The following is a 25856-nucleotide window of genomic DNA, read 5'->3' as shown; positions in this document are numbered from 1 at the left end:
ATGCTTAGGTTTGAATGAAGGTATATGAAGCAGAAGGATTTTGCTCTTACCTCTTCTGTTATGGACTGTTTCTATTTTTGTAGGCCCACAACTCTCATTATTGAGCAAGCCTTCACATCCTATTCCTGGGTGGGGCAGTGGCCGTTCCCCACTATTTTACCAGTGAGGTAACTGCGAGGTTGTGCGAGGTCGTGGCAGGCAGGGCTGGGAATAGAAGCCCTGGAGCTGCACAGAGCAGTGCCAAGTTGCAGTCACTTAGCCACACAGCCTTCCAGGATGAATCTGATGAGTCTGTGCTTGTCTGCCAGTGCCCAGGCCCAGAGCTGCTGCATCTCACAGCCCTCCCAGGGCCGAGGCTGGACCCTGACAGGCACTTTGCCGCTGTTGTTGGTGCAACTTGTGGTGCTTGCAGTTCACTTTGAGCACTTTTCCTGTGCAAGGGCTGATCCACTTACAGGATAGCAGCCTACTTACGTTACCAATTTAATTCTTTAATTTAGGAGGAAGAGATCTGAATACATTGGCCCACACATGTAGGAGAAAAAAAAATAGGACCTGACTGTATAATTAAATACTGGATCATAACTCAGTTACTCAAGGAAGCAGAGCTGTGATTGGCATTTCCTAAGTTTCAAGTGCTTGATTTAGCAACCTTAATGTGCTTTCAACACATTTAAATTTTTTATATTCTATTTCTGTCTATCTTAGTGAAGATCATAGAGAAACTGATTTTCAAGATTATACTGGAAGTGAATCAGATGTTATTCTTAAAGGATTTACTGCCTTTAGCTCACAGCTCAGTTAAATGGAACAGCCATATAGGAAAAGATTTAGGTATTACACTTCATTGTGCCAGACCCAAATCTTTTCTCAGCAACACATGAAGGATTTCTCTCATTTGACTACATGATGGAGGTCTGGGATATTGGAATCTCCAGGAGCCCAGAGCATGACTAAATAAGTGAAACTTTCCAGAATCAAGCTTCATTCTCAAATGTGCAACTTTAGTGTATATCAGCTGCCTCAAGGCTAGTAGTGAGATTTTTGTACAGAGCCAATCAGTGCTAATAGAGTTCAGATACTCTTTGTTATAAATGACATTTTTCAGCAGCAAGCCATGCAAGCATGTGAAGCTGATGAAACAAACATGTAAATCACACTATTTCATGCACACAAACTGTGTCTTTGGCTAAAAACACATGGGTTTTGATCAGGGTACATGTCTTTAGGGCATTTTTAAATATAGAACTTCAAAATTAGATGTGGGATCTATGGGAAATCAGGAAATGCTACTCATTTAGAAATCATGTGACAGATAAATTAACTTAGGTGCCTGTAATGAAATCCCTGATCTGATTCTTTCACATCACAGGATAGTGCTGCTGACTTTGCTGGTATAGCCATAATATGCACATGTACATTTTTCCTTCTTTCTTATTTCCTTTTGACCAAAATCTTGACTCATTTTCAGGTGCAGTGAGTTGCTATCTCTCCTTTTTAAATATATTTTTATTTTAAACGAAATGAGTTTTCAACATCCAACTTGAATTACAAATAATTTTTCCTTATGTGTTTATTTGTAGTGACTATAGGGATAAGATGTTGTTTGTAACTGGTGAAGAATCAGCCTAGATATTTTCAGGGATTTGTGGTACAGAGAAGACACTAACTCTATTATAAAAGAGGTCTTTGATTATTTAAGTGATTCCTTATAATAATCTAGATATTCATTAAAAATTGATAGCTAATTGAGAAAAGGGGGAAAAGAGGTATTTCAGAGTTCTGTTTTCTAGTTAAGGAGAGGTAGAGTAGAAAATAACAAACAGATCAGGAGATAGTTTTAAAAATGTTTTGATCTTCAGAATCATTTCATTGGCATTTCAGACATTTTTGTATCTGATTTTCAGAGTCAATAATTTTTAAGACTAGAAGTCAATGTGATTTTGACTGGTATTCTGCTGGTAAGGGCAATAGCAATTCTTCTGAAAAAAATGCAAGAGTTTCTATCTTTCCTCTTGACATCCTGAAAACATCCTCAAAAATGTTTTAGGAGGTGAATGACTGCTTTCATTTGCTTTCTCCTTGTGTGAAATTTAAGTTTTTATTACTACCAATAATAAAATTATTTTCATTGTTAATGTTGTGGTTGTTACTTTGACAACAGCGAAATACTGATCTGGGGCAATAATTTATTTTGCTGAAAGCTGTGGGGAAAGCCTTTTGTTCTTCTTTTTGTGAAAAACAAGACTGTAGTTAGCTATGAGGATTTCTGTTCTTTTTTGTAAACTAAATACTTCAGCTGAAATTCTCAGAAGAGCCGAAGAGAATTAGGAACTCAGGATAATTTCAAAACACTGAAGTCTGCAGCATTTCTCGATGATGTTCTGCACATCAGATGATGATCTAAACAAGTCTTAAACTAGTATAACTAAAAAAAACCCAGCAGCTGTTCAATAGATGCTAGGGCAAGCCCATTATAAAATGTACTATGGTATGTCATAATGGTTAGGATACCAGTGCATTCTATTTTTAGTACCATTGACTCAGTCACTTGAGTTCAAAAAATAAGCAGGGAACATCTGTTTATTGAAAGGATTTCCTCTACATTAATTTCTCTCTCTATTCCATCCTTTATAATGTACTTCAAAACTTTTTAACTGGTTCCTTTCAGAGTATTTTCCAATATTCTGACACTGTATTAATTTTATTTTCTTATTAATAGCTGATTCTGTGAAAATGTAATTACTCTCTGATGTTTCTTCAAATTTTTTTTAATCATTTGGAGTGTTGCTTTTGCTGTGTTTTTCTGAATTTTAAAGATGTTCAAGATCCCTCAGTAAAGCTCCTGTAGCAAAGATTGTACTGCTGGAATTGCCAAAACAAATAGCAGTTTAAGTGCCATCCATGACTCTGGTCCAATATCTCTGTCAGAATATTTAACAGCTATTCAGCCAAATACCTGCAGAGCAGCTGTAGCCCTAGTCAGACCGAGTCTTATTCCGTCCTTCCTTTTAGCCTTGCCATATGATTCATCTTTCTTCTTTTAGAATATTGGTCTATTTATATATTGTACAAGAAAGCAATAGCAAATTAAAGATAAACACTTGCATATTAGCATGATACATTCTGTACAATTAAAGCAATTTAAGTATTTTCCAGAATGGGCATGCTTGACATATGGTGTGAAGAAAGAAGGGGGACACTTACGTGACGTGGGTATGACTTTTTGATAATGTAGCAAGACAACTACTCCATGAAAATACAGGAACTTCACTTTATTTCCTGAGGAAATTCAAGAGCTTTTACTTTTGTATCACTATTCTGTTTTTCTTCTCTGAGCATCTCTTCCCAGAGGCTGCCCAGCTCTAGCTATATTATTGAGTAAGGCCTGACCATGTGTTAGCCAGTATATTTATTTTTCATAGGCTAAGGTGACTTATTTTACTTTTCCCCCCAACCTCCTTTGCTGTATAACCACAGAGGCCAGGAGAACGAGATATCAAATATTAGAGAAATAATTTAGATCGTAGTCTGTATTCTTTTAGAATCCTTCTTTGGTATGAGGTCCCCTTGATCTTGTTGGGGTTTTGTTGCTGTGTTCAAGCCTATAAGTACACAGCAGGTTGCAGGATCTGAACTGTGATAGATAAAACTGAATTTTCTCCTGGAAGAGAAGGAGAAATCCTTATTTAATTTTGACACATTACAAATAACTGACTGTAAGCTAATAGTAACACTCTCCTCACCTCCCATAACCTGTAGTAAGATGAATAAACAGTCATCACAGTCCAATGCAAAACTGAGAGTGTGAAAGTCACTGAGAAAGAAATATTGCACTGGCGCTACCAAGTGCAATTCATATTTCTGATCTCAGGCCAGCTACTAGTGGGCAGGTGTCCACATCACAGCCCTGACATAACTGGTGCAATCTGTCCTACCTTTGCTGGAAGCCTGTTCTAAAAATAAACCAAAAAAAATCCCAAACAAATAAATAAAAATACAGCTTGGTTTGTTGTCATGATGGAACTAACTCTATCCCATACGGATTGTAATTGAAAGGTAAAGCACTTTAAGACAGTCCTTTACTCAGCATTGTAGTGGAGAGAGCTCAGGAAAAAAACAGTTTAGATTTATTTATTTTATTAAATTATCACATGTTCTACTGGACCAACTGCTTTGTTTCTTCAGTCACTGCAGTGCAAAATAGACTTTCTGTATTTCCAGAACATAAACTTTTCTTATTACCAGTCCACTAGTATTTTCAAGGATTCTACTGAGGCATCTCAAGTGTAAAAGATAAGATGTAGGGGTGTTTTCAGGATCCCAATATTACTGTCCATATATGCAATATAGAACTTCATGAAACAGATTACTTGAAATGCCCTCTTTGTTAGACAATAACTTTTAACATTGTGTTTACCTTTTAGATGATGCTTCCCCTGAAAACTTCTCTTTGGCATTTCCAGAACTAGATCAGCAGCTGCAGGTAAACTTTTCTTCTCTTATGACAGTTCTACTTCACATTCACTGTATTTGTTGTTATAAAAAGCCTCTGGTTGTTACATTATAGTGGAAGTTTTTAGTTGTGCTTTTCTAGCCTGTTAACATTTAATAAGACTCCATATATCCATAGAAGAAAACATTGTTTTTTCAAGATCTACAGAAAATTTTTAGTCAAACCGCAGGGAAATTACTATTTTAACAAGATCTACAGAAAATTTTTAGTCCAACCGCAGGGAAATTACTATTTTAACAATCTTGCTTTTAAGATTTTCCATCCAATTCCTGCAGTGCTGCTGCCCTGCAATGAAGAGAGTTCTTTCTTGTTCAACTGATGGGAGGAGGAATGAGAGGAGCATTATACACTCTAATGCCTGCAGCTGTGCTATGACTGATATCATCAGTTTTCTCAGGTGCATTCCAAGAGAATCCTTTGCTGACCAGTCTGATTTGTCAGCACAGAATGATGGGCCCCCAGTATTCTGGATAGTGAGCAATTGATGGCAACTCCGTGGTCCTCTAGGCACAAAGCCAGTTCTGCATCCAGGGATTATTTCCCTTTCCTCTGTGCTGGTTCTGGAGTGTTTGCTGGCTTTGAATACTTCAGATCATCTGTTTTCCCAGGAGCATTCAGACTTCCTCTGATATTTCACTCTGAAGGCAGTTGTTTCCTGACTGTAAATTGAGAAGGGCATTGGTAGACCCCTCATTGTGCAATAGTGTCATCTTTCCTGTGCCCATCAACTGGTGAGGCAGCACGGGGTGGCTGCTGGCTTCAAGGGTGATGCTTCTGTCTCGCTGCTCTCACCAAAAGGATGACTGAGAAAGGAATGGAGGATGACAGAGACTCTTCTTGCTCTATCCCTCTCATCCTGAGGATATGGGCAGGTTCTTTAGGCATAAATAGGAATTAAGGAACCAGGTAGTATGCTAACCTCTTTATTCCACTAACCTTCCAGTGCAGCAAACAGGATCGGTATTTTTTTCCTTAGAAGAATTCCATTTGAGAAAAGCAATCATGTTTCATGGCTGGAGCACTGAATTGAAAGTAAAGAATCTGCATTTTGTTTCCAACTCTCTCAGTGACACATTGCTTAATCCGGGAGTTGCTTCATCTCTCTGTTCATCTCTGAAATTAAGTTAATAATTTTTACCTTTTTTGTTGAAGAGCATTAAGACCAGTAAGTAAGGATTGCTCTAAAAGAGCAAAGTATGATTATTATTGCTGCTATTGATACATAAAAACAATATTACTAGCATTACGTATAACTACTTTGCAGGACAAGTGATGATTTTTTTATTAAGACTTTTATGACTTTTACATTTCTGGAATCTATAATATACTCTAAATATGGAATTTCACAATAGGCTGAAATTGCTCCTGTGGAAGCATTCAAGTGTTCTGGATATATAATAGCCCTTCAGTAAAAGTTTTTAAGTACACACTAGCACAATCCCTCTAAGTGTACCCAATTGGTCTGTTAATTACTTGGCATTTGTTTCAAGAAAACCTTCCTTTACTCTCATAATCTCAATATGATAACAAATTCAAAGAAACAATCAAAGGCTTTGGTTAATGTAATTTTCTTTTTATTATCCTTCATAATCTCTCTTGGTAATATCAGGGTAGCTGGAAGGATAACTTATGAGAACTACCTGTCTGACTCAGCTACTTAAAAGTATAAAGTTTGTGGTAGCACTTAATCCTTTTGTTTTCAAGCTTATGTGCATGTTTATATTGCAATGCCTTTATGTTCACCCAAGGGCAGTGAAGTTAATGCAGGGATCTGAGCTGATGCAAAGATAACAGTGCATTCAAATTTAGCAATAAAAACTTGAATTTCCTTGCTTTTATCAATCTGGATTACAGTTTCATGTGATAATATTTAATGTAATTACAGTATTTTTAATCTTTAAAATTTCAAACCAGCAATAGCTGTTACAAAGTTATTATTTACCTCATTACATTTCTTATTAATTGTGGTTTTTTCATTTGCTGCAATCCAAACTGCTGTGGGTTTGTCAGAACTCTATGGTATGTGCTTGTAATTCATGCCAGCTTTGAAACAGGTAGCTCCTGTATTACAGAAACAGGTAAAATGGGCTTCACCAGGACCTGCAGAAGTAGTGAATGGTGGTGTCCCTTGTCATTCCATCCATGCTTTTTTCTGTCCTGAAGTGCATTAATACAGAGCACACACATGAAGGGTCGTGTAAATGAACCTTTTAATCAACTGTGGCAATAGCAGCCTGAAAGGCTTGAATCTGTAAGAATGCTGGTACATGTGTTCATAATAAAAATATCTTATCTGAGAGCCACAAGATTTTCATCAGTGTGCCATAAATACAGTCAAAAACATTTGAATTTTATTTAAAGAAGCAAACTATAAATGCAGGTTATGTGGCTATACAGTAATAGGCACCTTAAATAAAAAGTAATAACTTTACAGATTTCAAGCATACAAAGGAAAATTTTGAAACCCATTTTAAAAACAAACAAAAAGCCTAAATTAGCTGATCTTTAGGCTGGATTTTGAAAGCAGCTTGAAAGCTATGTAAGTTCAGCGAGTCACTTGGAAAATCAGAGCCTTAGAATTCTATGCATGCAGGCAGCAGACCACAGCCTGAGTACCAAGCAATTTGCACCTCTGTTTTAGGCTTCAGGCTCTCGTCCTCCTATGTTAGGCCTTGGCAGACAACTTGGCTATTTGGGCAGAATTACCTAGTGGTCCCACTTTTCCTCCCACAATTCTTCCATACCTATTCCCTGGGCAGCAGTATCAAATGGCAGGGCAAAGTTCAGTGCAGCCTCCCCTCGGCAGGGTAACAAACCCTGCTGGCCAAGCTCTACAGAGGTCCATGTGGAATTGCCTGGAGAGAAGGTCTTTCTAGGAGACTGAGGAAAAAAGCTAATTTTCTATAAGGACTTCTACTAAAGGACAGTTCTAGCTGCAGCTTCTTTCCAAAGAATAAAAATTAACAGTCTGTGTGTGCTGATGTATTGGCGAGCTTCAGACTAACAGGTTTTATTTTCAAATTACTTTTTTGAATGTTACATTTTTCTACACATTCCGAGAAGCAATTTGTAAAAAAATAACTCAACTACTTTAAATCAAAATTTATATGTGGTCTGTGGTCAACCAGACATGAAAGCCCTTCATATGAGAACAGGTCAGTTTGAGCTATATTTGCAGCTTTATTGTTATTTAAAAAAAAAACAAACACACACAACTAAAATAACTTCCTGCTAAGTTATCAGTGAAACAAAACTCATATTAATAAACTTCTTGTTTTCAATTCCTTTTGTTTGCAGTATTGGAAATTATTCTCTTCCCACTGACAAGCAACGCTGCTTATTTGAGCTTTGGTGTTTTTCCTCTGTCCCATGTGTGTGTGCCATGTGGTGGGCAGTGCAATAAGGGTGGGCTGGTTACACCTGGCACTCTGTCACTGGGAAAATTTAACCTTTGCTTTGTCTGGATGGGTCCTTGCAAGGCACTTCCTTGATGAGCTGCACAGTGACCCTCTGACAGAAATTTTACTATGGGTTATGTGCTGTATTTAGAAACCTACATCAGCGCCCAAGGCCTTGTTGTTCAGGTCACTGAATGGAGAGGGGGTATCTGGTGTTCATACCTGCATTGCTATGCCCTGTTCATGCTCTGTCCCATTCCAACACTTCCTGGGACTTGCTCAGTCCATCTCTCTGCTCCCCATCAAAACCTTTATTCCAGCTGAGAGATAATCCTGAAGAGGAAAGAACACAAGTCACATATGGATGTTTCTACAGGGTGTTCTATAGTTCTTTATCTTTGAAAACCAGGTTAGATGGGGCTCTGAGCAACCTGTCTAGTGGAAGGTGTCCCTGGCACGGGCTTGGAAGGAGGTGATCTTTAAAGTCCTTTCCAACACAAAACAATTCAATGGTTCTGTGATCTTGTCTCATGAAATTGTGAGCTTGAGAGACATTTATGTCATATTTCGTGTTACAAATCTGTGTCATTAGATGACTATAAAATTGCTGCTACAGAGAAAAAGCTCCAACCACTTATAACATCCAACCTTAAGTCAAAGGATAGTTTTTCTCACTTCAGTAGAAAATGCTCATACAAAAGAAGTAATGCAAATGTTATGAAAGGGGCAGTGAGCTGTGTGTGGTATCAGCATTTAGCAGAAACCTTGTTTACTCTGGAACTTTAATTGCTTCTACTGAATGCTAGGATTTTTGTTGGACACATAAACTAATTTTAGAAAGTTTAAAAGCATACTGTTTTTTTAAAGAGGATGCTGTAATTTTTTTACTATGTATTGGTTTCCATGAGAATTCCTAGAGGACTCTGCTGCTCTATAATTAGATTTGATTGGCTATGAACTTGATAAGTTTCCTGTAATGCTGCTGTGATAACTTTGGTCTTAGATTATGTAAGACCATTTTATGCGTGTATGTTAACATGTAGGCATGTTCACCAAGTCAGAGCATCACACTAAGGTTAGAAAAGAATGGAAAATCTCCCAGGAACGAGAGCAGAACTCACAATTGCTCTCATCCAGTTGACCTGAATTGTTTGGAAGAAAGAGAACTGTTTACTTTCATAGTAAAACCAGACTAGACTAGACTAGATGCATCCTAAGATGGGTATCTGAAACTGGTGGGAGAGTTCCAGTTGCACTACAAAAAGTAACTGCAATGTGCTATTTTTACTTGGCACAATGTGGGTTTTTCTATCATAGAAAAGTGCACAAGGCCATATAATGAACATAGGCCACATTCAAAATATTAGCATTGGATTCTCCACTTTTCCAGAAGAGTTCAGCTGAAAGTTACCAAATTTACAAAAAGCAAGATGCCACTCTTTAATTAGATCAGTGCTGAAGACTTCTAGACAAGTTCACATGAGCTGGAAAAACTGCCTGATACATTTTTTTCTTGAAACTTCAACTTTTTCAGGAGAAAGTTTTAAATGTTTTTCACAGTTAAACACATAAGTGCAGTGATGGTGAATTTAAAAAATCAACTGTTTTAAAGCTTTGGAACAGTTGAGTGGCACTGCCAACTCTACAGCTTTTGTGGATATGTAATGCTGATTTTCATATGGCAAGGCAAAAGAACTTGTCATGTGAGTGAAGCAAAAAAAAAGCCCAAACCTGAAAACTTTCCTTCTGTGTCACCCCAGCAAAGATTTTATTTAGAAGATCTCCTTCAACCTGCCTTAAAAAGCAGGCAGAGAGGAGGCTACCCAGATGATTAAAGGAATGCAGCCCCTCTCCTGCAAGGAAAGCAAGTCCCTTCCAACCCAAACCTTCTGTGATTTTCTGTTTCTTCATGAACTGCTTTTGCATGTCATCTTCCAACATCTTTCATGTCTGGATTCTGAACAAAAGTCTAAGTAAACAGTACATATGTCTTGTAAAGATGCATATATGTAGGTGCAGTTACAGGATGGTCTATAAAAGGATCTCTTAGTGTCTACTTGCTGAATTCTGTAGAACATTTCTCAATGTTACAGTGAGTTACTCAACAAAATACAAGGAAAAATCAGACCTTGTTGAAAATCAGGCTTAATAGGACAGACCACCAATATAACTTACAGCTGTAGCTTTTGTACTAGCTTTGTGAACAAGATCAGAGATGCTGCATGAGCATATTTTGCCAGCACAGGAAAATGAGAGTGAATGACACTGAAGCCTGAAATAAACAGGATTAAAAGCAGAAACTGTGGCCATTAAATGTAACATACTTTGGCAGGGATGTTTTTGCTTGTCTAGCAGGTATACTTTTATTTATATTAATTTATGGACAGGCAAGGTACAGCAAGCTCAGGCTGTTCTAAGAGGAAAGTAAAGTATGGCTGTTTACTCCTGAGTGAAAAAAAAAGCATACTGCAAATTGAACTTCATTAAGGACTTCTGAAATTAGTCACGTTGGTAAACTAGCAATCCCTTAACATAAAGATGTTATACAGACCTCATGGAATGCCATTGGGCATTCTGTAGTGCAGTATCTGCAGTATTTCCCACTGCCTGGCCACAGACTGTTAAAAAAGTCCTTCCACATGGAATGGAGATTTGTATCTCTCCTTTTCCCATGTTATTGCAGGAGAAAGTGTTTGCCAAATAAGCCTGTTCCACATGGTACTGACCAGACACTGCTCATGGATGCTGTAGATAATGTCTCTGGAGCCTTTCTTAGTACTTTCCAAATTACAGAGGAGCAAAGCAAATTCTCCAGTTCTGGCTGCCCCATCCCTGGAAGTGTTCAAGGCCAGGCTGGACAAGGCTTGGAGCAACCTGGCATGGCAAGGCCTGCCCATGGTGGAGGGGCTAGAACTTGATGTTCTTGAAGGTCCTTTCCAATCCAAACCACTCTATGACATGATCCAATGATATTCCATCTGGCCATTTGAAAACATTGTAACATTTATGTTTTAAGGAAATAATACACTAATAATTTTAAATATTCTTGATATAGTGCCTACTACCATCAGACAAATTGAAAATAATTTTAAGAATAGAAATTAGTAAACTGATTGTTTAATTCATTTTAATTTAAGTGCTAAAATATCAGTGTAAGAGAAAATGTCACTCAAGAGGAAATAATAATAGGAAGGGGTTTAAAAGTCAGCAACTGGTTCTAAGTGATCCTTAGATACTAAGTTTCAGCATGACTTGATAATTTTTAGCTCTCTATATATATCTTTTGAGTGGGAAGCTGGAATATAGAAACTGAGCGCTGTTTTAATTTTTAAACTCATTTAAACCAGCTAGATTAGTGGAAACTAAATTGGAAGCAAATGCAAGGTCTTTTCTGCTTTTGTTGTGTTTTTCTTTTGAAGTATCACTGTTTGGGGACTTTCCCCTTGATACTGTTCGAAATTGTTTTATTGTGACACACTTGGTGGCTGATCTCTGGTAGATAGCAGAGATGCTGCTTTGGCTCATCCACACATTCTTGGATTAGAGCACTGAGACTTCTATATTCAGTCTTGCTAAATTTATGCTTATTATTTGGGTGGCTATATGAATGGTGCTCTTGCTCATCCTCACTGAAATGCAATTAAAAGCCCTTTCCTAGGGATTAGATTCATCAAGTATTGGGCTGCCCTTTCCCTGGGTTCCCAAAATCTCCAAGATCAGGGAGAATGAAACAATGTGCTGTGAAACAATCCTGCTGCAGCAGTTTTAAATTTAGACTATGGAATATGAGTGTCTGTTAAAATTTCAGTGAGGAATCACATACCAGCTACAAGTACTTGCAAGCTCCATACATTGCTTACATCTGTGCTTTGGGTTATGTCTGAAGCCAGTTTACCCTGTCTCCTGAACAAAAATGTTTTTGGATTTAAAAAAAGGATTACAAGATCATAAATAGGAAAAGTCTGCCTACTTGGGCTTTTCTTTTCCTAATAATGTCATTAAGGGAATATTATACTACACACAAGAGTCAAGGTAGGACAGCAAGAAATGCAAAGCAATCTACTAATATTGTGGAAGGCAATTGGGTGTTATTTAAATGGGCAGTAAATTAACTATTTTAAGTGTTTCCTTTTACTTCAAACAGGTGGCTCAAGCATGCTATTTGGAGTTCATTTACAGTCAATAGATTCATGGCTAATAACTTAAAAATACTTCCTGAAAGTGTTATAACCAAAACGTGACAGTCAAATCTGAAGCCTGAATTAAGATGCATTCTTTTTTAAGGAGCAAAAAGCACCTACATTTAACCAAAAAGTATTTTCAAGAATTTTGATGGAATTTACATAAGGAGTCCGAGGACAGCTTGATTTTATTTGCCATATTTATTACATTCAGGATGCATTGAAAAAAAGATGATGTTGGTGCAATGATGTCAGTTCCTGGCAGTGTAAAGATGTGTGTGATAGGTCTGATCAATGCATCAGCTTTAGCATTTCCATATCACTCTAGCTGAAAAAGAGGGAGCCAAGGGAGAAATCCTTCTTTGAAAAATCTTCAGGGATATTTTGCAAAGCTGACAAGAAGAGTTCTGAAAATTCTCACAATGTTTGAAGTTTTACACATATGTTTGAAGTTTTACACATATTCTTATGCAGGGAACTGGTTTGGGTTTTTTCCTTCCTTGAAAGGCCATCACTAGGAATAGTTGGACATATATTGCAGTTAAGGGAAAAAATTCTTTAGGTATTCTCACAGGAATTTAGATAAATATTGTATCTTTCAAAATATGTGGGGTTTAAACTAATATTTCATTCCAAAAACTTCTTTTTCTTAAAGCCTCTGCCTCCTTGTCATGACTCTAAGGAATCTATGCAGGTGTATAAACAGCACTGCAAAATAGCAGAAGAGTACCACGAGGTCAAGAAAGAAATTGCTCTGCTGGAAGAAAGAAAGTGAGTAATTTTCCCAAAGTATTTACTGTCCTATATTCTCTTTGCAAAACCCTGTTTGAAACATGAAAGCTTAACACTGTATTTTCTGACCTTCTATACATATATGCTTGTATATGTATTTATACATATATTGTAATTGTGGCCTTCCAGTATCTGAAGGAAGCCTAGGAGAAAGATGGAGAGAGACTATTTATAAGGGCCTGGAGGAACAGGACAAGGAGAATGGCTTCAAACTGAAAGAGAGGGCAGGGATAGGTGGGATATTGGGAAGAAATTCTTCCCTCTGAAGGTGGTGAGGCCCTGGCACAGGTCGCCCAGAAAAGCTGTGGCTGTGCCATCCCTGGAAATGTTCAAGGCCAGGGTGGACAGGGCTTGGCTTGGAGCAACCTGACCTAGTGGAAGGTGTCCCCTGCCTGTGGCACAGGGTTGGAACTGGATTATCTTGGGGGTCCCTTCTAACCCAAGCCATCCTATGATCCCATGATTTCATGCCTCTGCCTGATGGTCACAAGTTGGTCATTGCTCTACAGGATCTACTGAGGCCACTAAGGGCTGTCACAGTTCAGCTTTGTGGTTGTCCCTTAAAGCTTCACTGGCAGCCTCCAGGTCACATAACAATCCAGTTAATCTAGTGTAGGTTCCTTTTCAATTTTAGTTTTTTCAATAAACATTGCACGCTTTAATGAAGAACAAAATGGATTCTTATTTAGGCTTAGAATCCTTGACAATGTTAGTAAACATGTTTCTGTTAGCTGCTTTGGTTTTGTGTACACTGGTTCAATATACACTGGCATCTCAGGTGTTCATACCCAAAGTGAATAAGCTGGAGGATTTTTCTCTTGTCTATGGCCTGTACTCACAGCCCTGTCATCTTTTGCCTGACTATTAAATGGCAAAGTGCACTCTGTGGCTGTCAGTCCCTTTCCACAAGAAATCTGAAAAGAAATTCAGAGAGAGGAAAGAAGGTGAATAGTGAAATCTCTGCCCAGCTGACCCTGCAGCTCAGCCAAGTTTGCATCCATGGGAATCTTCAGCTGCAGAAGCAAGAGGTAAACTTGAAATCCTGTAGTCTTACAAGACAGCCAAAGAACTCCCTAAATCCAAACTATGCAGGGTAAGAAAGTGAGATGTCTTTATCTGGGTTGATGGCTAGAGCCACAATATAGTTACTTTTTGCCTAAAGTGTCAAAGCTAGGTGAAATTTCCCATTGCAAATCCCCTTCCACTGAAGGATCAGTTTGGCACTCAGATGCTGAGAGACTGGAACAAAAGCTAAAAAAGATGATGACCAATGTCATGGGAAAATGCATTTTGCATTTGAATCATATTTGCAGCATTTGCATTTGATTCACCATTAATTGTACTTGGCCAATCAAAAGTAATTAGTATTTTTAAAAAGATTAGAAGGTAAGTAATTTATTTTAAATTTGCAATGATTTTTCAAATTTGGTTGTCTGATATAAGCTGCTTACATATTTAGCAGTCAGTTCAGTGGAAACCATGTGTCCGTCTACTCTGAAAATCCAAGCACAACATAAAATATTAAATGATTGTTTAAGTGCTTGACTTTAGTTGTATAAACACCAAAGGTAGGCTTCAATCATTTTGGTTTTACAGTCTACTAATATAAATCAATTTTTATTATTATTGGCACAACCCTGAATCAGTTATGCCTATTTATGAAGAATGCTTGGAACCCATGAAAATGAGACATTCACATATTTTTTTGCACTTTCTGGAATAAAAAAATTGCTGTTTGAATGCAATTTTTAAATCTATAAATCTGTGGTACTAGCTAAATTAGAAATGCTTCTTGAGAATGGCAGGTACATGCTATTTACAGGTACAATTATCCTAATCAACCTCTGAGCCCAGAGGTCAGCCTCTCAGTGGTGCTTATCTTGGATGAATTAAAGGGCTTCAGGCTGGCACTTTCCTTCATTCCACCAGTGGATGTCAACAGTGGAACAATGTCAGGAAGCTTCCACCACTGCTGTCTGTGCTGAACCTGTTCTGGGAATTCCATGCCCCAGTAAACAGATGTTTGAGTGGCTGTGTAAGGCAACAGATGGAATCTAATTATTGAGACCCACATGTACTTTCTAATTACATATTTGTAACCTTATGTTCACATGCTGTAGAGCTGTGAAATGCCTAAACATAACAAATATCAGGGCAGCACCTTTCACACCTCCCATGTGTCTTAATCTGAAAAAGTGATCCTACAGCACTGGGATCAAGGATGCTTAATTTCCTCACAAGCTGCTGCACTGTGGTTGCCTGATTTTGAGGTTTAACAAGCTGCAAGTACAAATTTAGGGTATGTTTCCTTGAGATGTAGATTGTTTATAACTCCTTCCTCCAAGAAGATTATCCATTTTGTAGTATTTTGGAACGGGTCTCATGCCTTCCACCATTGTGTATCTTTCCTTTCTGGAGCAGTCTGTTTTTATTAAACCCTCCAGAAACCAATTGGGACCTCTTTACCACATGGTTTGGTTGAAATTGAAAGGTGGATTAGAAATTATTAGGACACATGTAAATTTGCACACATGTAAGCAAACAAACCTGAACATGACAGCCTTGATTTTTAACTAAAACTAGACAGAAAGGGAGTATAAGTGTGGAGGCAAAGGAATAAGCAAGAAGTAAAAGGGAGTTTTGCTCTCATGTTCACTGATTTATGTCTAAAAACATTCTCAGCACTTACAGTAAGGGAGTTAAAAGCAGTTTAGGGACTAGCATATACTGAATGAAAAGTGGATTATAATGGCTGGGGTGGCATGCATGTCTTGCATTGTGTGTGTACATATAAGTGTATGTATGTATGTATATAAATACATGTGTATATTTTTATATATGTATACACTTATATATGTACCTTATAATTGTGGCCTTTCACTACCTGAAAGGAGCCTGCAAGAAAGATGGAGAGAGGCTATTTACAAGGGCATGTAGAGATAGGACATGGCAGTATGGTTTAAACTGATAGACAGTAGGTTTGGATTGGATATAAAGGAGAAATTCTTCCCTGTGAGGATGTTGGGGCACTGGAAATGGTTGCCCAGACAGCCCTGGCTGCCCCATCACTGGAAGTATTGAGTATTCCATTTTAAAAAGGGAAGAATGCTTTCACTTGTCTAAAAAGTCTGATGAGATGCACAAGTTTTTAGCCTCAAAACCAATTAAAATCAAACTGAAAACATAGAGTTGCAATTTTCTAAAATTTGCCCCTGCTGTGGGTTTCTTCTTCTACATTTGAGTTTGAATGTATGGAAATGAAGATTCCAAATTGTGTACTACACCTACTATCTATTGTCTATTTCTCCTGAAGAATAGTATTTTGATAAAATGGGCAATGATCAAGTTGCATCCCATGTAAGGGGAACAAACAGCTTTTATAGTGTTTTTCAGTGTGCATTTTTACCAAAGGCAATCACAAATGCTGTTGGATGGTATCCTTGCCAGTGCTCCCAACTCCTCTCCACAGATCAATTCACCTGTGTCATTCCAATGACAAGGCTCACCTGGCAGTTTCTGTACCTGTGTTGCCTGTGACAGTACATACAGGATGCTGAAGGCTATGACTGACAGAAAAAAGAGGAAAATTGATTGAGCAAATAATTTTTATTTGTTGGCTAAGAGGAAGAAATAATGTTAACCTGACAAATATCTGTACAGGTATTAGAGCTTTTTAGCAAAAGAAAAAAAAGTAATAGGGTCAATTCTACTTTAAATAATTTTTGTTCCAACCTCCAAAGTTCAGTGTAACCTTTCATACATGAAATAATATATACAGATATATTTTTATATTCTTTTATAAGACATAGAAAGTTGTAAAGCATAATTTTAACAACAGTGAAAAACATTGAATCTTTTCAAAGGCTTTTACTTCTGCTTAGCTTGATGTGTAATGTGAGCATCAAGTACAGCCAAAGTAAAGTCAGTGAAGTGAGATGACAAGGGCTGCTTTTCACCAAGGTGAGAACAAACTTATTTACTTGTTCTCTTTTGTGCAATATAGATGGCAAGAGAATGTACTAGGATGGCAGTGGGAGAGGAGATGACAAGTATTTCACGGGAAAATGGGAAATGTGAGAGAGAAAAAGAGGTTGTAGTATCAAAAAAGGGAAAATCAAAGGACAAAGCAAATAAAGATGGGAAAAGAAGTTACTCAGGAATAAAAAGGAAGCAAAAATTTGAAAGAACATTGGGTAGATTTTTTTGCTAATTTAATCATAGCTTCGTTTGCTGTCTTCGCTCACACTCTTCACATTTATGCCAGCAATACGTGGTACAAGGGAAAAAACCACTCTGGAATGGGAGACATGATTGAAAATAAAGAAAAGGGTGTGGAAGCAAGAACACACCACATTTAGGGCACAGAATGTAATTTAATTTATGTTCCAGAAACACACACGTATTTCCATAACAGATGGTTTTGGGTATCTAACTTTGGGTGAAAGGGATGAGATGGCTGGTTATTTTGAGCACTTGTTATATTGCTATTACTAGATAATGACCCTGGATTATGTAGTTAAATATTAGAGTTGCCATGGTTGCTAGCTGTATCTTATATTCTTAGCACTGCATGGTTATCTCTTTTTCCTCCCCCAGACAATTCTAATATAACTCTACAGAAAAGATCATTTGATCACCTCCTGGTTTAGGATCATTCATTCTCTTGGCCATGGATATGATTTCTTTTCCTTCTTTTACACGTTAGAGTAGACAGAGAATCATGGAATTGTTAAGATGGGAAAAGAACTTTAGGATTATCAAGTCCAACCACCAGCCCAGCACCACCTCCCTGTTCACCATTAAACTGTGTTCTCCACTGCCACCTCCACTTGTTTTTTTAACTACTCCAGGGATGGTGACTCAACCACTCCCCTGGGCAGCCCATTCCAGTACTTTACAAACCTTTCCGTTAAAAAGTTTTTCCTGATATCTAATCTGAACCTCCCCTAGCACAACTTTAGGCCATTTCCTCTCTCCCTATCCCTTGTTCCCTGGGAGCAGAGCCTGACCCTCACCTGGCTGCACCCTCCCTTCAGGGAGTTGTGGAGAGTGAGAAGGTCCCTCCTGAGCTTCCTTTTCTCCAGGCTGAGCCCCCCCCAGCTCGTTCAGTGGCTCCTGGTGGTGCTCCAGACCCTTCCCCAGCTGTGTTCCCTTCTCTGGACACATCCAGTCCCTCTCTAGTAGGGAGAGGACCAGAACTGGACCAGAACTCAGGACTTGAGGAGTGGCCTCACTGTGCCCAGCAGTCCCTGTCCTGGTGCTGCTGGACACACCACTGATGATAAAATCCAGCATCCCACTGCCCCTCTTGGCAATGGCATGCAGTGGAGATGACTGCTTCATTTTGTGGGAGCCTTTCATATGTTTTAGCTTGCTCTCATGACCATAGGACTGTTCCTGTGCTTTTTAGTCTAGAGGATTTCTCCAGGTACATTGTTTCTGGAGTGTCTTTCCCAACACTGTAGTGAGATGACAAGTAGTTTTCAGACTTCTAGGTACTTCAGAAAAAGATTGGTGTAAACCTTAAAGGCAACGTTTTAGCTCAATAATTTTCCCATTCTAGACCTGTTTTTTCATCATCTCACATATATGCAAAACATATGTTACTTGCCAAATACCAGAAATTAAATTACAGCTTTTCTAATACAAAGAGAGACCTCCTCTTCTAGAGGAAGTGTCCTTGCCTTTGGAAGGTCCTTTCCAACTCAAACTATTTTGTCATTCTATGACCTTTTATATGTTGCCATCTGAGACACATTTTCATTTATGTTAATTTATTAGTAGACTTATGCAATGGCAGTCTCCTCAAGACAGCAGTTACCTTGCAGGGTCTCATAATTCCCCCTGCTAGGAAAGCCATGGCAAGTGTGGGAAGAGAAAATGACCTTTTGACCACCAGTGCCCAGCAATTGTTGGAGCAGATACTGTACTGCCACAGATGCATGATCCTGAATACATTGTTCACAATGGAGAAAAGGCAAATCTGAGTCTTTGTATTCTGGAAACTGTTTTCCTTGAGTCAGTCCATCTCTAACTACACTTATCTCCAGGCAGATTTATCTGCTTAGTCTGTCACTTTTCTTTGTATTTATTCCTTGTGAATATGAGTTTCAAGGAGCTGTGTTCTCTGCATGTTTAGTCACTAAGGCCAGAACAAGAGAAATAACTTCCCTAAGACAGTGCTATGTTTTTCTCCTGCTTGTGGTTGATGTGTTTATGATGCAAATCACGAATGTTGCCTCCCAAACCCCTCCCCAAAAAAGAACACTCCAAGTACCCATTACAGATTGGCTCAAAGCTTTGAGTATCTCAGCACTAGTTTGGAAAATACCTTATCAATACTGTTAATATTTAAACTTGGGGTAACCATTAACAGAAAGCACAGATTACACAGTGCTACATCTATTTATTTAGCATCCACAACAAGGTCTAGATAGTGCAAGAACTTAGCATGGTGTTCTTTAACCTCTGAAAGCTAAGTTCAAATCTAGGATTAGATCAGATGTAAATGTTAGTTACTGTCCTCATCCTTTTGTGAGCTTCCTAAACTACACCATTCATAACATTTAGCAATTCCCTGGTATTCTAATTTTAGATCTGTGGCAGGCTGACTGTATTAGCCTGAAACATCACCCCATCCTGTAAACAGGTGTTGATCCTGATGGGAAAGGACTAAGTAGGTTCTGCTGACTCAGAAGTGGGCAATTTTACTACCTCAGTGCAAGGAAACTGCTTTCTGTGAGGGAGGTCCAAGAGTGTGGACTACAGCAATGAGTATATTTTGATTTTAATGCATTTACCGTTTGTTTGATAGCAAATCTAAATCCTGGGGAGAGGGGAGAGAAGTTTTCTGTGCTGCTTGAATATTACTGGAGAGCAGCATGAAAGCCAAGCCTGCAGAGAATGCATCAAATCAGAACTGACCTTCATTACTGGAGCTGTCTGAGTTTGCACGTTGTCTGTCTGCGCCTCTCCTGGCTCAAGTCCAGGAGAGTCAGTGCCATTCGTTTTCAAGTACTGAAAGTTCCCACAAAAAACGTTTACCTGCTTTTAAGATGCTGATTCCCTACTAGTGGGTTCACTGCATCTCCCTTTCAAAAAGCTCATGAGTGCAAAAAAAGTAAGGAAGAATGATTCTGAATTCATTTGTTTGGACACTTCTGATTTAACGGTCTGTAATTTGAAAGAGTTAATTTAGCCCTTCAGTCCAACATCACACCAGAGAATAATTGCAAAGAAATATTGCAGAAGTTCTTATTTGGTCTCTAGAGATAAAAGTCTTCCAGAGGAAGTCCAGGGAGAAATAAAACCAAAACCAACCAAACAAACAAACAGTAAACAAAAAAACCCCAAACATTGGGAGAGTTGTAAAAATTCATTGTCCCTGAATGTATTTCTCACATGAAATCATTCCTCCATGGTCCCAGGCCCATGAATAGGAGCTGTCTTGCAAGATTGTCTTGGCTTCTGTGAAAACTGGTTGATCTAGAATGGCCCAGCCACAGAGAAATGAACCTGTTAGTGTCTTGCTGTGTTTAAAACTTGTACAGCTATATTGTGTTAAATGTAAACAGAATTCTACTCAACAAAAATACCCTCTTGATGCTTCCTCTCAAAGGCCTGATTGAATGCACCTATCACCTGGTGAAAGGAAACAGAAGAGGCTTTGCTGCAGCATAGCTGCTCTGCCTTACCTCAGTAATATAAAACAAAGATATCATATAGGAGGATGCCTATATGCTGCCTCTTTGGCTGATTTAAAAATTCTGTAACAGCTGCTAACTCTTCTCTCTCTTTTTTTTTTTTTTTTTTTTTTTTTTTTTTTTTTAATCTATGGGAAGCACAGCTGGTAGAAATGGCTGTACCAAAGGTCTGTTCTAACTTGTGCCTCCTTGAACTGCAGTAACTGTGACTGTAAACAGTCAACTAAACCATGGGCAAACTCTGCTATCACTGAAAGCTGCAGTAAAGACAGAGGAAGGTTAACCTGATCCTAAATGAAGGCCTCTCAGAAATTTTTTTCTAAAAGGTAGATTTACAGTTTTGCTGCTCTATGTAACACAAATGATCAGCAAACACAGAAATGTCATCTTTTCATGAGCACTCTGACCTGTGGGAATAGAATTGCTGATCTCTAGGAATTTCCTGTCTGAAAGCACTGGTCTAGCCTGACAAGTGGGCTCCTTTAAGGACTGCAGTGAAATCTATCCACTGTGAAGGCATGAACAACTTCCCACTGATGATCTACCAGCACTGTTTTGACATGACTGAGAAATAAAGTCACAGGGCTATGAACAGTTAAAAGATTAACTAATCTCTGAGATAGAATGATCAAAAGAACCTTTTAGAAGAGACTTCCTGTAATGGGTGAATTTTTGACTTAAAGGAAAAAGAAACCCAGAGGCCAGGCTGGCCTGGTGGGTGACTAAGGGGAGAGCAATTAGATTCTCTGTGAGTTACTCATGCCTTCAGCGTGTTTTAAGACCTCTTTTGTCTCCACTTGTGCTGAGGTAATTTCAGTTGATACTATACAGGAAACTCCAGCTTCTGGCCAGCTCTGGGAATACAGGGCACTGTGTGACTCCATCCATAAGTCACAGCTTGAATCCTCTTGTGTCTGTACTTAAGAGGACCAGGAGGGGTCAGCTTTGCAGCTCTTCCCCAGCAATAGGGCTAAGATCTGAGTCTAAACACGTTATAGAAATATATTTAGCTTAGATTCAGTGCCTACTGCTTACTGGATTTGTTTGTAGTAGAGAAAAGGAAACCAGGCACACTTCATAGAACTTACCAACCAAACAAAATAAATAAATTTTATTTATTTCTAAATCTAACCAGCCAAACAAGAACACCTCACTCTCTTTCAGAGATACCTGGTATTGAGAGAAAAATAAATTATTTTTCTTTTGGCAAAGTATTAGCAAGTCATCTCTAGGAACTTGATTCTCCACCATGAATTGTGTGCTCAACTCTTACTGAATTTAGAGATCACAGAATCATGCAATCAATAGAATAGTTTTGATTGGAAGGGACCTTAAAATTCATCCAGTTCCAGCCCCCTGCCATGGGCAGGGACACTTTGCCCTAGATCAGGTTGCTCCAAGCCCCATCCAAACTGGCCTTGAACACTTCCAGGGATGGCACAGCTGCAGCTTCTCTGGGCAACCTGTGCCAGGGCCTTGGCCTCCTCAGACAGAAGAATTTCTTCCCAATATCCCATTTCCTGCCCTCTTTCAGTTTAAAGCTATTCTCTTGTCTTGTCACCTGTGTCAAGAGTCCCTCTCCAGCTCTGTTGGAGCCCCTCTTGGTACTGGAAGGGGCTCTAAGGTGTCCCCAAAGCCTTCTCTTCTGCTGAACAGTCCCAAATACAGACACACGAACACAGTATTTTTCAGCCTTGGTCACTGAACAGCAAACCAATCTGAGATTTTGGAAGCTTAGTCTTTTAAAGGTATGAAAAAAGCGTATTTTATGATTGGCTTTGCGCAGATATTAAAATGAATATTATATGTGTAATGTTCAAAAGTTATGCTGTATGAATTCTCTTAAGTGTTAAATGTAGTTTTAGGTTGCAAAAAAATGTTAAAATAGAAACAATGCTATGTAGGATACTTTTTAAAAGAAAGGACTTGCAGCGACATAGCAGCCACAGGACACCTAAATCTTTCAGAAAAAGAGAATTTATTGCTCTTCATCAGAAGAAACGAACTTCTTCCTTGCCTGGGATTCAGAGGAAGAAGTTGTCACTGACCAGACAGAATCCTTTCTTAAAATTGAATTTATGCATCATGTATGAGGTGTATGAATATGCAACAGGCTGTTGTTTTTAAGGGTTAATCCTCTGTTAATGTGTGTCTTTTTTTGGGCTTATTTTGCCCAGAAAGAGGTACCTGAACTGTCCATAACTCTTTGTTCCTATAGTCTCATATTGTCCTAACCCTAATTGTCCAAATTTTTATTACTCTAATTATATTGCTATTTTTATAACCATTTTATTACTATTAAAATTTTAAAAACAAGTAATTGGCATTTTTCACAAAGGGAAAAAACAGAACTCTAAAAAATTCATTTTCTATGTCCTCGTTTCACACAAGTTCAAGTAATAAAAACTAAGTTAACAACACACAGCCCATCTTTGACCTAACACAGGACAACAAATTTTTGCCTACTGCCACTTGTAATAATTGGGATTTTTTTCATAATCATCAGAAAGGAGCTGATTGCCAGGCTGGAGCAAGTGGAGAAAGAGAGCATGGATGCTGCTCGGCTGGCCAAGGAGTACGCACAGCTGACAGAGGAGAACCGGACGCTGAAGCTGGCCCAGACACAGTGTGTGGAGCAGCTGGAAAAGCTCAGGATACAGTACCAAAAGAGACAGGGCTCCTCATAAGTCCCAGCCAGCTCATGGGAGGCACTTCATACAGGAATGGAAAACAGATTTTAAAATAAAGATCTGTTTCGTATGTTACAACACTTTACTACGGATACAGAGTATGTAGAAGTCTGAATTTGATTTAATGCTTGCCACCCAGTAGCTTAATATAATGGATATTTCATCCATTATATAATGAATGTTTTATTTCAAGTAACATAATTGAAGTTAATCTATCCCCATTATATGTTCTAGTGGATCAGGTTTCTTTTCTAAACATATTTCTTCCAATTTAAGAAGATATGGACACACTAGAAAATTATATTAATAGTGTTGGAAATTTGGATCATACTAAGGACTGGGACAGTGTTAATTTATGGAATACATGTATGTTAATTTTAGTTTGGTAAATTCTTTTTAAATTATTTTCCTCATGCATAAAGTGTTTGGAAGTTATCTTGAAGCAGATCTCCTCACTAGTAGAAACCATACTTGATGTCAACTTCACACTGTTGTATAAAATCTGAAAAACTGCACATTAAAAACTGAAGTAACAAAATTATTTTTTATCAAACAAGTGCACTGCCAGTGATAATTTTCAAGTTATAAAATTAAAAGGAAACAGATGAGATCAAACTTTCCTGCCTTAAGTGTAAAGATTACTTGAGTGCCTTTTTATTGTACTTTTAGGCATGCAAGAAATGAAAAATTAATATAGGAATCATAATTTCATCATACTTTCAACTGAGACTATGTCTGTAAAGTTATTGTAAGGCTCTTTTGTTCTTATTTTCTGGTCCATTTTGAAACATAAGTGGCTGTAAGTAGAGACAGGAGTTCTGTGATACACAAATAACTGGGAAGTAAAATGTCAGTTTTACTTGCTCTATTTATCCCTGTATTCTCTTAGATCAACTTCAAAATCTTGGTTATACCCCCATTTCTATCCATAGACTAGTTTTTTCATTAAAAGTGGATGTAGAAAAGCCCTTTTATGTTCTAAATGTTCTCAAATCACCCTGTATTTTAAACTCTGCTTGTCAGATGCTGCTTGTTACATCTTCATGAGCTTAGAATTCAACTTAATGTGTTATTAGTACTGTGTCTTAGTAATTGAAAACTATGAAGTTAAGACTTGCACCAGGACTTTAGCTTTGATTATTATGATTAATCTGCCATGAAAACAGAACTTCATGTTAATCAGACCAATTCCTGGCAGCAAAGGGGAGAAAAAAAGAACTACAAGCTGCCTGTAATTTATCTGTGCTAACTGCCTACAGTATTCCCTGCAGCACAGGTGGGAAAAGTGGCTCTGTGATACTCCAAGCGCTGCAACAGGACAGCATGAAGAGGTAGCAGGAGAGGACAACCTTGTTTCCACTTCTCCTCCTGAGCCACCAGGGCAGTGTCAGCATCCAAACTTGGCACTGCTTCCTGCTATACCTGGGATATCACCACTCCTGAGGCATGGGCTTCCTGCTGGAATGCTCCCTGAGCAGTTTAATACTGTATTTATTGCTCTTATTATCTGAGGATCCAATTTTCCTTGTACCTTGTGGAAGTTAAAAACAAAAACAAACCATAGTTAATAAAAAACCACTTAGAATATTAGGCCTGGAAGTGCTGGAAAAGTCTTGTTTGAGTTTTGCACTGTTGGGAAACATAACTTGAAGAGAAGTCAGAGCTTTGCTTTGAGCACAGAACACCACAGAACCTAGAATTGCCTTTTTTTGCCTGTGTTTGTGTGTTTTGAACAAGAGAATTCTCATTTTCAAATAGTTTGTCATTTTAGTCAAAGGTTTTTCCATCTAGCCTTGAAAACATGCAGTCAGATGATTTTAGTGAATTCACTGAAAACCATATTCAGTACATAAAATTTGTTTATTGACAGACTGTCTTTGGATGCAAATGGATCAGACAGCAGACCTTTACTTACAAATAACTGTGTTCACCTTGAAATTTTCTATTTAAGTGCAGTCACCATGCTTTAGATATCAGAAAAATTACAGACCATATGCTGGGAGAAAAACCTGAGAGAGAGCCACAGTCACGTGGAGAAGGAAATCTGAGCCTCATTTGTGGCAATCAGCACTGGGAGAATAGTCAGGGATTATGTTTTTCCTAACCTGTAGGTACTGAGCAGTATAGAAGGATTCAAGAAATATTTTACAGATGTGCAGATGCCAAATTTTTGATGTGGGCCAGCCTACAAGCCTGGATAAATATGAAATTCTTAAATCATCCCAAACTAATTTAAGTCAAAGATTTATATTCAACTTGGACTTTAGCTATGTGCAATCAAATTTTCCTCCTGCTTTTAGTTATGGTTAAAGTAAAAAATAACAGCTTTGTGTGAACATATTTGCCTGCATGCATGCTCATGAGCCTGAGAGCAGGAGATCAGAGAAATTGTTTCACAATACAAATGAGTAGAACTGATACAGAAGTACCAAGGATGAAAAATTAGTGTATCTTGAAAATTATTTTTTTTTAATATTTGGGGAAATGGGATTCAAAGGCAGGAAGGTAGGGAAATGGAATTTTCCAAAAATATTCACAGGCAAGTTAAATTAAAATGTAGCATAGTCTACATCATG

At 38.2% G+C, this 25856-nt stretch overlaps 1 protein-coding gene across 1 annotated transcript in view; it reads left to right on the top strand.

Moving 5' to 3' along the window:
• MAP3K7CL (MAP3K7 C-terminal like) overlaps positions 1 to 24701 on the top strand; it is a 28931-nt gene extending 4230 nt beyond the window's left edge. The window contains exons 3-5 of the mRNA XM_054270480.1: positions 4428 to 4486; positions 12751 to 12866; positions 23097 to 24701. Coding sequence (XP_054126455.1) covers positions 4428 to 4486; positions 12751 to 12866; positions 23097 to 23277 — 356 coding nt within the window. The 3' untranslated portion in view covers positions 23278 to 24701. The remainder of the gene's footprint in view (positions 1 to 4427; positions 4487 to 12750; positions 12867 to 23096) is intronic.
• Positions 24702 to 25856: the final 1155 nt, after the last annotated feature.

Source organism: Melozone crissalis, unplaced genomic scaffold (assembly GCF_028551555.1).
Source record: "Melozone crissalis strain CALT ecotype California unplaced genomic scaffold, PUWL_Pcris_2 ptg000009l_1, whole genome shotgun sequence".
NCBI classification, from domain to species: Eukaryota; Metazoa; Chordata; class Aves; order Passeriformes; family Passerellidae; genus Melozone; species Melozone crissalis.
This window is presented reverse-complemented; position numbering and strand designations above follow the sequence as displayed.